The following is a 14,976-nucleotide window of genomic DNA, read 5'->3' as shown; positions in this document are numbered from 1 at the left end:
CTGCTCACCCATCATGTCCTAGTCTCAGTCCAACTCTCCCCCCACCTCATCCATCTCCTATAACATGCCACGGTCCCACCCTGCTACCAATTCTTCCTGCAGAGAGTAGGTGAAGATAATTTATGGGGGTTCTGTCACCAAAGTACCTGTGTTTTGGAGGCACCTGGGTGGCTCAATTAAGCATCCGACTTCAACGCAGGTCATGATCTTGTGGTACATGAGTTTGAGCCCTGAGTCAGGCTCTCTGCTGTCAGTGCAGAGTCTGCTTCTGATCTTCTGTCCCACTAGCTCCCTGCCCCTCCCCCGCTCATGCTCGCTCTCTCGCTCTCTCTCAAAAATAATATATATAAACATTTAAAAATGTATCTGTGGTTTTTTAAGGTTTATTTTTTTTGATGTCAGCACAGAGCCTGACGCAGAGCTCAAACTCATGAACCATAAGAGCATGACCTGAGTCGAAGTTGAATGCTTAACTGAGCCACCCAGGTGTCCCCCAAGTGCCTGTGTTTTAATGGAAAACTCTGTAAGGCCCAGAGGAATGACTTCAAAGCCATATGAGATATTCTAAAGTAGAGTCTTCCTTCGGGCACTTCATCCTCAACACACCCCACATACAGGCAACTGCCAGGGCCATCTACCTTCTTAAGCCTCAATTTCCCCAGCTGTAAAAATGAGCAGCAAAATTAGGTCATTTTACAGTCCCTTCTAACTCTGACATATAAGATTTTAGCATCTTGAGCTTCGACAGCCTCCCATGCTGAGAGCACAGGGCTGGCCAGCTCTTGTTAGGAGGCAGCTAGTCTGTGGTTTGGCACCACTGCCCAGCCGGCATTTATTAAATCAGTGGGATGTGGTCCCTTCTGGCCTGGAAAGAGAACATTAAGCTCCAAAAACTTCCTGCAGCAGGCCTCCTTCAGAGAGTACTGCTCAGAGGGGTGAAGAACAAAACCATTCAGATCCTTGGCAGTGCTCCAAGATCCTGTTCACTAGTATTTTTGCCCTGTCTACATGGAAAGCCAGTGACTAAAAACATGTGGAAGCCTGTTAAAGACTTGGGTGACTTCTTTCTCCTTTCAGGGGTGGCTGTTCTTGACCTTGGTAATCCAAGTTGACCTTTGCCAATGCCCCTTTGCATCCAATCTTCTGCACTTCATTGGGCAACAACCCTTTAATAAAATCCACATGAATCCATCTGCTAACAGCTCCTGGAAGGGCTGTAGGATCTAACACGTCCTGCATTCCTTGAGCCCTAGTAGCTAGGGAGAACAGGGCTGAGACCCAACTCTTGCACCTCTGGGTCTTACAGTTGAATTGGAGAGAAAGGGAGCATGTAGGAAGAGAGAAACATAAATGATGAGAGCTTGCTAAAGGTGGAGAAGGCAGCTGCAGGCAAGGAGTGCACAGGTGTAGTGATGGGGCTCCTGGGTAGCGTAGCAGAGTCCCCCCGGCCTGAGCCTGCCTCTTGCCAGTGACTTCCGTCGTGCTGACAAGGCCCATGCTGACTCTGGGAGGCAGGACTGGGCTGAGAGGTTGGGGTCCACATGCCACTGAACTGGTGGGCCAGTGTGGTCTGTCCCTCATCTCTCTCTTGTGACCTGGAATATGTCACAAATTCCTTGGGTCTCTATTTTAGGAAGCATCTACTGAGCACCTACAACATATGTGCCTGGTGCCAGGGAGAGGGTACATTTAGTGAGTAGAACAAACCCAATTCCTGTGCTCTGGTCCGACTCGCTTGTATTTCCTGTCCAACTACAGGTCACAAAGTCTCAGGAACGCTGGTCGGGTGGAGTTCCAGAGGCAGGAGAGTCACCCTGACTCCTCCCTTAGCTTCTCTGGGGTATGAGTGCATGGACACAGGATTCTCTCTGGCTAAGGTCAGAGCTCCATTTCACTTTAGCTTTCTCCCCACCAGGGCAAGAGTCCAAGAAATAAAGACAACAGGTTAGATGGGCAGATAAGCTCCCTGAAGTTTATTTGTAAATTACAAGGATGTACTTATTACACCTAGACTTTTTAACTCCTCGTTTGCCTTCCTTTCCACCCAGCTGAGATTTTTGCGTTCCTCTGAGAGTCCTCAGCTGATTTTACTAACCCATCTGCTCTTTGCTATGATGACCCAAAGACCAACACAATCCTTCCCCGGAGTTGACAATGGTTCATCTTGAAAGGCCCTCAGGGATCCTACAGAGGTAAGTGACTGTGCTCTGGTCAGCTCATGAGGCTGTGGAGCAGAGAAACTGGTGTCCTTCTTGGAGCGCTGCCTTCATCTCTTTGAACTGAGCCAACTGGCAGGCCTCATCCAGCCCCAGCCAGCGGTAGGCTTGGTGCTCGTGGGAGAGGCGGATCTCCACATTGCAGTCCTTTACCTCCGCCAGCCAGTAGATGACTGTTTTAGGCTTCTCTCTGGCCACATAATTGAGCTCCCTCCTGAACCCCTCAATGATGGTCAGCTGGTCTGCTTCTATGCCTGCTTCCTCCTGAGTCTCCCGCAAGGCTGCTTCTAAGTCATTTTCTCCTGATTCCACATGGCCTGGTTAGGAAAAAAGAGGAAGAGATAATCTTCAACAAAGGTGGAATTTTCAGGTCAGATGATTTAAAGGTAGGGGGTCTTCGGTGACTTTTTAAAATTAAAAAAAAATTTTTTTAATGTTTATTTATTTTTGAGACAGAGCATGAACAGGGGAGGGGCAGAGAGAGAGGGAGACACAGAATCTGAAACAGGCTCCAGGCTCTGAACTGTCAGCACAGACCCCGACGTGGGGCTCAAACCCACAAACTGTGAGATCATGACCCGAGCCAAAGTCGGATGCTTAACCGACTGAGCCACCCAGGTGTCCCTTCGGTGACTTTTTTAGATGTTGCTAGGCTAAAGGGGGTCTACAGATTGGCAACATCCTAACATGCCTAGGAATAGGGTACAGAACAGGTAGTGTCTGGGCAATTCCTCCTCCCCACTGTATCTTCTCTGCAGAGAGTTAAGACCATGGGTTTAACAAGTCTGATCTAGAAGACTGCTCTTCAGTGGTGAGAGAGATGGCCTTCCTCAGACCTCTGCTTTCTTATTCTTTGGAGCTCTCCTCATCTCAAGTTCTCAGGGAGACTTTTCCCTTGGAGACCTTAAATTGATTTTCTGAAGGAAGGGCAGTCTCTTCTTGGCAGGTGAGAGCTGGCTGAAGAGGGAGCATTTTGCCTACAATCCACAGTGAGGACTCAACACTGTCTTAGTTGGTCCCTGAAGTCCCAGGGCCAACAGACAGGCTCCAAACCCTGCACTGCAGCACTGGCAGCTGTTTCCAAGTAGCTATCAAGGGTTTTCCAAATTGTCTTCATCTTTCTGAGCAAGGCCAGATTCCAGTTTCATAGGGAAAGTCCTGATGGGAACTTAGACTAAGGACAAGCTGAGAGCCAGTTCTAAGAAAATTTGCTGGCAAGACTCAAACCCAACCAGACAGCTGCCAAGAAACTGCTGTAGGAGAGCCTGGAGCTCTGCAGACTGGGAGCAGCCCTCAGTTTTGCCTCTAGGCCCTCCTTGCAAATTCTCAGCTTGCCCAGAGGGGCCAGGAAGGACAGGGAGGGGTCTGGCAGCCTCTGTCAACACGTGGTTCCAGCAAGTTGCTGGGGGCCTCCTGGTTCAGGAGCTCATGGGGAACAGGAATTGTTAGCTGTTCCCTTCTTGGTTCAGAGACAAGGCGACCTCCTAGCCCTTCTCCTTCCCAGGGGCTCTCCCAGCAGTGCCCTGAGTCAGCCGTTGCTGCACAGCTCCCACAGAAAGCAACCAGGAGTCGGGGCTTAAAAAACCAATCTAGCTCATGGCTTCTGGGAATCTTCTCTCTATAGCACTTTATGTAGCTATGTGCACAAAGCCAGGTAGGTACTGCATTGGGGGAGGAAGGTGAGAGGGATGTTGGTGGTAAGAGGTGACCCTGATTCCCACCTGCCCTCAGAAGTGTGGGGAGTCTCTGAACACGCCCTTCCCAATAGTGTCTGTGCTGCATTCTACCCATGAGTGTTAACAGGGTGACTTCTTCAGGCCCAGGCGGGACAAAATCTGGAGAGTTCCTTTGAAATCTTTCAGTGAGAGGTACTATGCAGTATGACATTGGTGATCAGGAGACAAGTGTGAAGATTTCTATTCATAGAGTTTGTGACACTTTTGTCCCTCTCTTTCACCTTATTTCTCCTTAGTGAAATGCAAAAGTGCAAAGTTTATTTCCTGTTCCCATTTCCTTATTTTCCTCCAACCTGGATCCTTGTTCACCCCTCCCCCTGGCACTCCCCTTTAAAGTTCCTGCTCCCTTCTATCTGGAGGCTGTTCACTCTGGGCTCCTGACCTGTAACCCAGTAATGATTTGATCCCAAGGCCCCCAATTCCCAGCCCAGTGCCTTTTCTCCTACCCAGGCATTCACCACAGAGACTGGCACTCCAGTGAATGTGAGTCACACACAGAAAACCGGTGCTGCTTCTGCCCTGGGATTCAATCACAAAGTTCTATTTCCAGCTCTGCTCTGGCCTGGCATGGAGACCATGTATGTAGAAAGGATCAAGGGCTCCTGCCCCCACCTCCCCTCCTGCTGCACAGTCACTGAAATATAAGCTTTGTGGAGGGCCTGGCAGGGTGGCTTTCTGAGCAACACTCAGCATTTTCCCCGAGAGCCAGCCCCTCTGCCTTGCACCTTTGGGAGGAGTCCAGTGATGAATGCCATCTGATGCCTGCAGCAGTAGAAACTCAATTGCAGGGTTGTCCACCTTGGGAATGAGGCGTCTTCGGAAAATGATCAAGCCACACGCTCTGAGGGCCATGGTCTATCTGAGGACTTAAGGAAGAAGATGTGAGACCCTGGGAAGTTACACAAAACAGGAAGATCTACCCTGGGGGCAGCACTCTGGTGCTGGGGAATAGCACAGACCAGCTAACAGTGACCTCATCAGCTATAGAAAAAGACAGCATACCGAAGACAAGATGGGAGAAACCAAGAATCAGAGGCTGATTTGTGTGTGATGGTAGGACCCTGGCCCCTACCCTGTCAGGGAAGCTCTATCCCAACTCCTCCAGGACTCCCTGTTAAGACACAGGGGCTGGGGCTGGTGTGTGTGCATTAAGAGACTGGAGGTCCTCAGAAGCAAACCCACTGAAACTGGAGAGATGCTGTGATTGGAAGAGATGAGGAACATTCTCATCAAACCCATGGTCCCATTTCCTTTCGGCCTCCAGCCTGAGTCTGTGGGGCAGAGACCCCAGCAATGTAGTTTCAGATGGCTTGAGGAGTCATTCAGGGAAGGTAGCTTGGGGTACTAAAAAGCTTTTTGTTATTGATATTTTTAGTCTTTTATCCAGGTTTTAGAATGTTACATGTTCATGTGGTTCATAATTCTAAGTACAAAAAGGCACACACAGTAGAAAATCTCTTTCCTACCCCATCAAAAGCAAGCTAGTATAATGGTCAAGAGTGTGAATCTGCAGCGTGAGTTCAAGTTTTGACTTTACTACTTATTCACTGTGTGATTAGCTCCTAAGTCTCACTTTCCTCAGCTCTATCTAAGACAGGATAGTAACAGTTCTACCTCAGGGGCACCTGGGTGGCTCAGTCAGTTAAGCAGCAGACTTTGGCTCAGGTCATGACCTCATGGTTTGTAGGTTCGAGCCCTGAGTTGGGCTCTATGCTGAAAGCTCAGAACCTGGAGCCTGCTTCAGATTCTGTGTGTGTGTGTCTCTCTCTCTGCCCCTCCCCCATTCATGTTCTGTCTTTCAAAACTGAATAAACGTTAAAAAAAATTTTAATAACAGTTCTACCTCAAGGGGTTGCTGTGACTTAACTTTTGTAAAGTGCTTTAGAACAGTGCCAGGCATGTAATAAGCATTCAAAAGATTTCAATATGCATAGGAAAATGTTTGGAAGGATACACATCATTAATAGTATTTCCTGGAGGATGAGATTATGGGGAGACTTTAATTTTCCAGTCTCTATATTTCTGTATTGTTTGGAAGTTTACAGAAAATATTAATTTTATAACCAGCAATTCTGTGAAGACTACAATTTTTTATCCTTTTCCATTTTAGTTACTTTTCTTTCCATTTCAGAAAAGAATGTCAACAACAAGAACAACAACAACAAAAGAGAGGAAGGGAGAAGAATAGAAATATCTGCAGAAGTGAAAAAACAACTCATCTGAAGGGGGACAGGTTATCAAGGTAGCAAAATATATGGAAGATCGCTTATGTAAGGCCTTTCTAAAGAAAACTTGTCATTTGTTCAGTCAACAATATTGAGTAGCTACCATGTACTAAGTACATGCTAGGCCTTTGCTCTCATGCAGTTTATATTCTAGTGGGAGAGACAGATTTTAATCAAATAATTAAGCAAACTAAAAAATAATTGCCAATAAGGTATGTGCTACAAGGGAAAAATGTGTCATGAGTAACCTGACTTTGTCTGAGGGATCAAGGAAGGCTTCCTTGGAAGAAGGGATGTTTGAGTAGAGAAGTAAGGACGAGTGAAAGGTAAGTTGGCAATGGGAATGAAGAGAAGAAGTGTGTTCCAGAAGTGGACAGCATGAATAAAGGTCCTGAGGTGGGATGGCAGAACGAAAAGAAAATCAGATATCTTAAATGCAGCAAAGGCCTGGGAGAGTGACCCAGGCAGGAAAAGACCCAAGTCAGCAGGGCCTCATCTGCAAGATTCCAGAGCCAAAGAAGGAGCTGGTATGTTGGACAGCAGAGCTGATGCAGAGAGCTGGAGCAGGAGGTGATGGCCTCCTCAGCCCCCTTGCTGGTACTCAATCAAGATAAGCCTGCATCTGTCAAAGGCACACAAATCAGACCCAAACTGAAACTCTTTCCAGGATAATTCTCAGAACTGTCAACACATGGCTTACCAAAAAACCAAATCCACCCAACACTGTGATCTTTTCCAAATATTTCTAAACCTATAATGAATTTTTAAGAATTGGAAATAATTCAAGTGGGTTTTTTTAAGACTTAAAAAAAAATTTTTTTAATGTTTGTTTATTTTTGAGAGAGAAAGAAAGCATAAGTGGGCGAGGGGCAAACACACACACACACACACACAGAATCCAAAGCAGGCTCCAGGCTATCAGCGCAGAGCCTGACGTGGGGCTTGAACTCACAAGCCACGAGATCATGACCTCAGCTGAAGTTGGAGCTTAACCAGCTGAGCCACCCAGGCACCCCTTAAGACTTTATTTTTAAGTAATTTCTATACCCATTGTGGGGCTTGAACTTACAATCCTGAGATCGAGAGTTGCATGCTCTATTGATTGAGCCAGCTAAGTGCCCCTCAAATGGGGTTTCTGAAATGGTCTGTGCTCTCATATACTGTTGGTAGGAGAGAAAATTAGCATGTCCCCTTAGGAGGGCAATTTGGTAATAATTATCAAAGCATAAAATGCACATTCCCTTACACCTAGCAATTCCATTCTAGGCACTCTGACATACACAAATACATGTTTAAGATATACACATAAGGATGTTTATCACAACCTTGTCTGCAATATCAAAAAGGAAAAAAAGGCAGAAACAAATATCCATCAATATGGGAAGTATAGTATATCTGTACAATGGAATATTATGGAGCCTTTTTAAAAAACGAGGTAGAGCCAAATGTGCTGCTTTTAAGAGGATTTTCAGACAGGGACGCATGGGTGGCTCAGTTGGTTAAGCCTCCGACTCTTGATTTCGGCTCAGGTCATGATCTCATGGTTCCTGGGTTCAAGCCCTGCATTGGGCTCTGTACTCATATTGTGGAGCCTGCTTGGGATTCTCCTCTCTCTCTGCCCCTTCCCAACTCTCATCCTCATGAGCTCGCTCACTCTCTCTCTCAAAATAAATAAACTAAAAAAAAAAATATTTTCGGACATATTAAGTGAAAAATGTATGATTCAGAATAGACTGTATAATGCTATCCCGTTTGAGTTTTAAAATTTACATGTAAACTGGTAGCAGGCTTTTTAAAACATTATGTTCTATTTCCCTGCTCTCCCTATTTATGCCAAAAACCTTCCCCATTTTGGAAACCAGAAAGAAGCACCCTGTTGCCACCGTACTGGTGAACAGAGGTTTCAAATTAGTGGTTCCAGGCTTAGGCAGAAACAGGTACCAGATACCATGCCCTCTTATAAAGATGCTTATAAAGGAGTAGCAAGTTACTGGTGAAGGGCACCTTGCTCCTGTCTTGGGTTGAGTCCCATGGAATGAATGTTGGACTCCTAGATAAGCTTAGGGATCCAAGACTAGAGGGCAGTGCCCTGCCTTGGACAGAAGCCCCAGAGCATTGCTCTACATCACTGCCATCACCAATGCATCATGGGGAAAACAACACTGCCTGTATGGGGGGGGCAAGACAGACAGGCCTGGTGTGGCCATGTGGAGACACTGGAAAGAGGGGGGCAGGCCAATATTTTCCCATGGGGAAGTGGCTTAGGGTAGTGAAAAGGGCACACCTTAGAAAAATGTATCTTAGTGGACACCAATGTGTAAGGGTAACCACATCTAAGAACCAGACCAACCAATGGTTCATCTTAATGGGACCAGAAGAGCTAGGATCAGATGTTCACTTTCTACCTATCCTATTGACCTGTGGAGAGGACAGTTGTTCTAGAAAGGCAAAGCTCCTATTTACCTTTTCAATTGCTTGGCTTGAGCCAGCTGTTCTCTAGAATTTCTCTCTCCTTCCCCATACATGCTTCCTACTCATGCTTTCAGAAGCAGCTCAGTGTCACTTCTTCTGTGAAGCCTTCTGGCTTCTAATCATTCCATCTTCTGGGCTTTTAACATGGTTTGAATAAACTTCTGTAGCGTTTGATCAGAGAAACAGAACACTATGAGGAAATTAAGGATTTAGTGTAGGGATTACATCTTGTGCAGTTATGGAAGTTGATGGAGAAATCCAAGCAACTCTGTCACCTCTGCATCTGGTGTTGTGCCTGAAGTCTCTATATGTAAGCAAGGCCAGCAGTTGGGAAGGAGAGCTGGATGTGAAGTGGAGGAGAGCAAGGAAAACTGGAACTTATGAAAACAAACCAGATCCTATGAAGACAAGTAGAATTCTTTTTTTTTTTTAATTTTTTTTCAACGTTTTTTATTTATTTTTGGGACAGAGAGAGACAGAGCATGAACGGGGGAGGGGCAGAGAGAGAGGGAGACACAGAATCGGAAACAGGCTCCAGGCTCCGAGCCATCAGCCCAGAGCCTGACGCGGGGCTCGAACTCCCGGACCGCGAGATCGTGACCTGGCTGAAGTCGGACGCTCAACCGACTGCGCCACCCAGGCGCCCCAAAGACAAGTAGAATTCTTGAGGACAAATGAAACCTGTGACTTCTTTCACCATTTCCAAGCTCATGAACTTATAGGAGGAGCTGGAGCCCTTTGTCATAGAGCTGAATGGACATCTGGCCGAGCACTCAGAGTAACTGAAGGAGGACATTCAGCAGGAGTTGGGGAGCTGCCGGCCTGAGTGCTATATCCTGTACCAACAAGGTGAACCAGCAGATCAGTGTCAAAAAGTAAGTACTGCCACATGCTTGGTATCCTGCTCTGTCCTTCACAGTGTACTGTTGCTACTTCACTTAAGCTTTCCAAATCTCGCACAAAATTTTCTTGAGGTTGACCCTAACTTGGAACCATGTAGGAAGGGAATCCTGGGAAACACAGTTCCAGTTTAGCTAAGTGGACACAGAACAAAGTCACCACAAGCACAATACCTAGTCTGGTAAATCTCAGTCTGTACCTTTGGCAGGGAAGAGCCGGACTATGCACTCTGTTTCCTTGGGACCCAGCACAGCAGCTTTCAACAGATGTTCATTGACTCAACAGAACACTCTCCCCACATCCCACTCAAACAAATGCTCAGGGTATGTTCTGGGATTTTGGGAAACAGCCCAGTGTTTTCCTGAAGAGTGCCATTTACATAAAAATCAATGGAGCCATTGTTGTACATTTTCTGTTTTTCTGGAGACCATGAAGGGAAACTGTTCTGGGGTTTGAAAGTTGTCAGCTTATAGAGAAAGATACACACACACACACACACACACACACACACACACACACCAGACTCCAAGTAGATTCAAACCTCAGGGGGTTAAAGAACACAGCATCCAATATGCAAATGTGCTTGCAGCCAGGATTGCAGAGATGAGAACTCCAAGCTGACAGCAGGCAATTCACACTTCAGAAAAGTGGCAAAGTGCCTTAGGTGGTTAAAAAAAACCTGAATAAAAAAATCCTCAATGTCATCAGAAGGTTCCAGAAGCTAAGGAAAAGTGTTCTTGCCTTTCTCTCTATATACATTTCCCTTACAGCTCAGGAGTTTCAGAACCTAGGTGCCAAAAAATAATTCACAGATAAATGCCTGTACTGATGTATTGTGTTCCAATGTTTTCATCAAATTAATCAGAGTGCTATTGCAAGCATAGCTCAACCCCAAACGCCCTCACAAATATACCTTTAGATACAGAAAGAGCTCCCCAAATCCTCAACTTGTTCCTTATAATCTTAAATCCCTTTAACAGAAACTGTTTCATGCCACCATGTTATCAATTAAGCATCTGCACTGTGCCAGCTATACTGTGCAAAGTTCTTTACGTGTATCTTTTCTAATGCTTAAGACAAATCTTCATGATAAGCACGACTGTCTCCAGTTTTGGATGAGGAAACTAAGACTCAAAAAGGTGAAAATGCTTGCCCAAAGGCATAGCCCAAAGGCAAGATTTGAATCCAAGTAAGTCTAACTCCAAAGTATATCTCCCTCCTTATACAGCTCTGCTTACCATGAAAGATGAGGGCTTAGGGCACAAATGGCCTGGAGAGAGGACATGCAAATAATTTATAAAATTACTCCCAGTTCCAAAATGCCCAGTTTTTGATCTATATTCATATGGGGAATTTTTTTTTTTTCAACGTTTATTTATTTTTGGGACAGAGAGAGACAGAGCATGAACGGGGGAGGGGCAGAGAGAGAGGGAGACACAGAATTGGAAACAGGCTCCAGGCTCTGAGCCATCAGCCCAGAGCCCGACGCGGGGCTCGAACTCACGGACCGCGAGATCGTGACCTGGCTGAAGTCGGACGCTTAACCGACTGCGCCACCCAGGCGCCCCTTTTTTAAATTTTTTAATGCTTAGGGAGACACAGAATTTGAAGCAACTCCAGGCTCTGAGCTGTCAGCACAGAGCCCAATGCAGGGCTCGAACCCACGAACTGTGAGATCATGACCTGAGCTGAAGTGATGCTTAACCGACTGAGCCACACAGGCACCCCATACATTTTAAAGGTGCCCAGCTGGAATCCTTTCCATAGAATAGGTTTTAGTTGGGGGGCAGGGAGTAGAGATGAAGATCTTGGTGCCCAAGGATGACCTGGAGAGGTAAAGTGTAGCCTTAGGCCCCTACTTTGCCTTTCTATGAGTCCTCTGCTTTTTCTCTGGGAAGTAAGGACCTAAAACCACATGTTCAAAACCATATCCAGTAGCCTGGGGGTTCCTAAGCACCAAGTGTTGGGAATACCCTTAATGCTAGCCTTGAACAAGCACAAAAACACCTAACTTAGGCAGGGTGCTGGTATCCAGGAAAGTTGCCCGGGCCACTCCGCTGTGAGGAGGAAGGCCAGTTCTGCCTGCTTATAAGCAACTCTAACTGCTCGGCTTTTCCTCTCTTCCCATATCATAATGCTCTTTTCTGATTCTTCAACTCCCCTCCTCCCTTTCAAAGGATGGAATAGACATGAGGTGCCCATCAGTGAATAAAGCTCTCTCTTTCTTGTGACAACAACCAAGCAAGCAAGCAAGAAGCTCCCAACTACTGTGAATAAATTGAGACAAAGAAAATGTTCCCTTAATTGCACCTTTCCCTGGGCATCTGCCACTCTCTTTTCTCACAGAGACCAAGCTGCTGAGTCATCTTGCTATCTTTGCTATTTGGCTGAGGGCGAAAACAGGAGATTTCACCTGTAAAGGCATGAATATTGGCTTCCAGGATGGGGCCAAAGTCAGACAAGGTTGGAACAAAAATCATTCCTAGTAAAGAGGATCTGTTAAGTGGCCTATTAGTGCCATCTGCTGTACAATTCTAGAAAGCAAACATGGAGAATTCTAATATTAGCGCCTGAAGGGATTTACTTACTCATCTAACATCTGTTGAGTATGTCCCACTTGACAAGCAGTATGACAGAATTGAAGAGTGGATATAGAGCTGAATATTATACAGCCCCAGCTTTCTAAGGGTTCACAGTCTCGTGAAATCGGAAGGTACTTAGACAAGTTGCCAGTGTGTTTTGTGCATCATTGGGGTATGTGTAAAATGGAAAGGAAGCAAAGAAGAGGGAGTGGTTATCTTTAGGTCAAAGAGGCACCCCATAAGGATTCTGAAGGATGGCTAGGAATTCACCAGGCAGAATAAAGGTGGAGGCAAGGGGCATTCCGGGCAGAGAGGAGCGTGGGCAAAGACCCTCAAGCACAAAATGGCATTCCATTGATAAACAGCTTAGTTTATATTCTGTAGGCAATGAGAAGCCTTTGACTGATTTTAGGCAGGGTTGGTGATATGGTCAGATTGACATTTTACAAAGACATTCTGGCAGCAAGGAAGGTAGAGAATGAATTAGGATTGAAGGCAGGGAGATCAACGAGTTACAAGCTTGTCACCAATAGGCCAGGTGACAAATGATAGAGTTAAATTAAGGCAGAGACCCTGAAAAAGGAGAGGAAGGGATAAATTTGAGAAATATCTCGAAAAGAAAACCAACAGTATTTGATGTTTCATTGTTCAAGGGAGAGAGGAGGAAAGAGATTGTTTGGTTTGGGTGACAGTGGAATAGGGAGTAGAATGTAAAATAATGATTTGCTTGGGACAAGATGAATTTGAAGTGCTATAGACTACCCACAAGGTAAATGAACAGATGGAATTGTGTTCAGTGATCTGATCACCTCATCCCACCTCTTCATTGCCCAAGGTGAAAATTTCCTATTGGAAAAAAATTTTGCTTCCACTATAGGTACCTCTGCAGGCCACCTCCTCCACTTGGGTAAGTCTGCCTGTGCATCTGATATTCAAAGCATTTTATCCTCTTTCAGTCAGAAACAACATGGAAAAGCATGGCTGGCTTTGCAGTGAGAAAGACCTAACTCCCTAATTCAACAGTTGTATTACTTTAAGCAAAATACTTCCTTAAGCCTCACTTTCCTCATCTGTAAAATGAGGGTAACCTCTATTTTACATGGTTGTAGTAGGGTTAAAAATAATATATGCATAAGATCAGACATATCAGAAGTACTGAATATATAGGAGTCATTTTTATCCCTGTTGTCATAAAAGGTCATCAGAAAGCTTCTGTATTATGATCTAATAGCACGCTCTTAGCTTCTATTGATAGCTGAATCAAGAAATGGCTTTTCATATTTCCAGCAAAACTGCTGGTGACCACGCTGTTCACTACACCATATATATTCCTTATGTATAAAGTACCACAAGATAAATTCCTTTCAATATAGGAACTGGGAAGAAATTCACTCTTTTGAAAAATGGTTTCCTTTTTTGTGTTATTTCTCTGACAAGTTTTGAACTAAACTGGGTGCTCGCAGTAAGTCTACTGGCCTTGTTGGCTAGTATATTTATTTGTTTCTATTACGAAGGTAAGAGGTACCATTTGGGGGGGGGGGTAGTTACTGCTTGTCAGGCATCGTGCCAAGTGCTTTACTTTCATCAATTCACTTAATTTTCACAACAACCTTCTGAGCCTTTACCGTGATTTTTCAAGAGGAAAAAAAAGGAAAGATATGTCTAGGTAGACTGAAAGGCAGGTCTGCCTGACTCCCAACAACCTTGCTCTTAACCTTGACTCTGTATTACAGTTTTACATTTGGCTATATGATTGCAGTCAGTTTAGTAAAACCTTAGTTTGCAAGCATAATTCGTTCCGGAAACATGCCTATAATCCACAGCACTTGTATATCAAAGCAAATTTCAAGAACCATTGGCTCAGTTGTGATCATGTGACATTTGGCGTCAGGTACTACTTACATCGCAAGACATTGTCCATTTACCAAGTTAAAATTTATTAGAAACGTTTGCTTCTCTTACAGAACACTCCCAATCCAAGGTTTTCTTGTGTGTATGTGCATACATATATGTATATGTGTGTATATATATATATATATATATTTTTTTTTTTTTTTTAAGACATATAATAACAAATAACAAATACATAGGGCCCAAATCAGACCACAACAAAGAACAAGGAAGTTATGTTTTAGGTGGTGGGACTCTCCTGCGATTTTCTTTCTTTACTTCTGCTATAATTGCCACGATATTATTCATTCAATAGATGAAACATATTAGAAAATATAAAATCTCTTCTGGAAAGCAGGCAGGGTTTAAAGGGCAACAACAAAGTGAAACTGAGGCCGAGGGAGGGGAAGGTATGGCGTTCTTGCCGTAGGGCCCTACATGTGAACTCTGGGATTCCGATGCCCCACCCCATCGTCACCTGCGTGCGGGCCAGCAAGGCTCAGAGCCATTGAACCCTCCCCTCTTCCTGACCACAGAGGAAAACTGAGGTGCTGCGAGCGGCGGAGGGGGTGGGGTTGGTTGGGGGGAGGTCTGGCCTGCCCACGCCTCACTGCCAGCCTGGGGGAGAGCGGGTCCACCTTTGACGGTGCACCGACGGGAAGCTATTCAGCTGCAGATTCTCATCGCTCAAACCTCAGTACCTTAGCACAGAATTCAACACAGAGGCCGTTCCTTAAGACTACTCACCCAAGGCCGAGGGAGGCAGGAGGCGGGCCTTGAACGGAAAGGGGGAGTACGTCGACCAATCCGGAGGGTTCGGTTGCGCTTAGAGCGACCAACAGTATAGGGAGAAGTCTCCTCCACCCGCCTCAAAAATGCCTTTCTTTCACTTAGAACGTCGCGAGATCTTCACTCAAGCTGTATGGTTGGTTGAAAGACGCAAAGTGAGGGTTAC

At 45.4% G+C, this 14,976-nt stretch overlaps 1 protein-coding gene across 2 annotated transcripts; it reads right to left on the bottom strand.

Annotated features, from left to right (window-relative positions):
- Nucleotides 1–1,958: 1,958 nt before the first annotated feature.
- NUDT2 (nudix hydrolase 2) lies at nucleotides 1,959–14,887 on the bottom strand. 2 transcript variants are annotated; one of them, XM_043566248.1, is made up of 3 exons: nucleotides 14,769–14,887; nucleotides 4,678–4,818; nucleotides 1,959–2,533 (listed from the first exon to the last, which is right to left on the bottom strand). In XM_043566248.1, the coding sequence occupies exons 2-3, from the start codon at nucleotides 4,802–4,804 to the stop codon at nucleotides 2,217–2,219; spliced, it is 444 nt and encodes a 147-aa protein (XP_043422183.1). In that variant the 5' UTR covers nucleotides 4,805–4,818; nucleotides 14,769–14,887; the 3' UTR covers nucleotides 1,959–2,216. The 2 variants fall into 2 exon arrangements, with proteins under 2 accessions (XP_043422183.1, XP_043422184.1); XM_043566249.1 differs by lacking the exon at nucleotides 14,769–14,887 and adding an exon at nucleotides 8,641–8,814.
- Between the last annotated feature and the right edge of the window lie 89 nt (nucleotides 14,888–14,976).

This window comes from Prionailurus bengalensis, chromosome D4 (assembly GCF_016509475.1).
Source record: "Prionailurus bengalensis isolate Pbe53 chromosome D4, Fcat_Pben_1.1_paternal_pri, whole genome shotgun sequence".
Classification (NCBI taxonomy): domain Eukaryota; kingdom Metazoa; phylum Chordata; class Mammalia; order Carnivora; family Felidae; genus Prionailurus; species Prionailurus bengalensis.
This window is presented reverse-complemented; position numbering and strand designations above follow the sequence as displayed.

Coding starts and splice junctions, on each gene's coding strand:
- NUDT2 (XM_043566248.1), bottom strand. CDS start 4,804: ATGGCCCTCAGAGCGTGTGGCTTGATCATTTTCCGAAGACGCCTCATT. Junction 2,534..4,677: donor TCACTGGACTCCTCCCAAAG/GTGCAAGGCAGA, acceptor TTTCCTAACCAG/GCCATGTGGAATCAGGAGAA.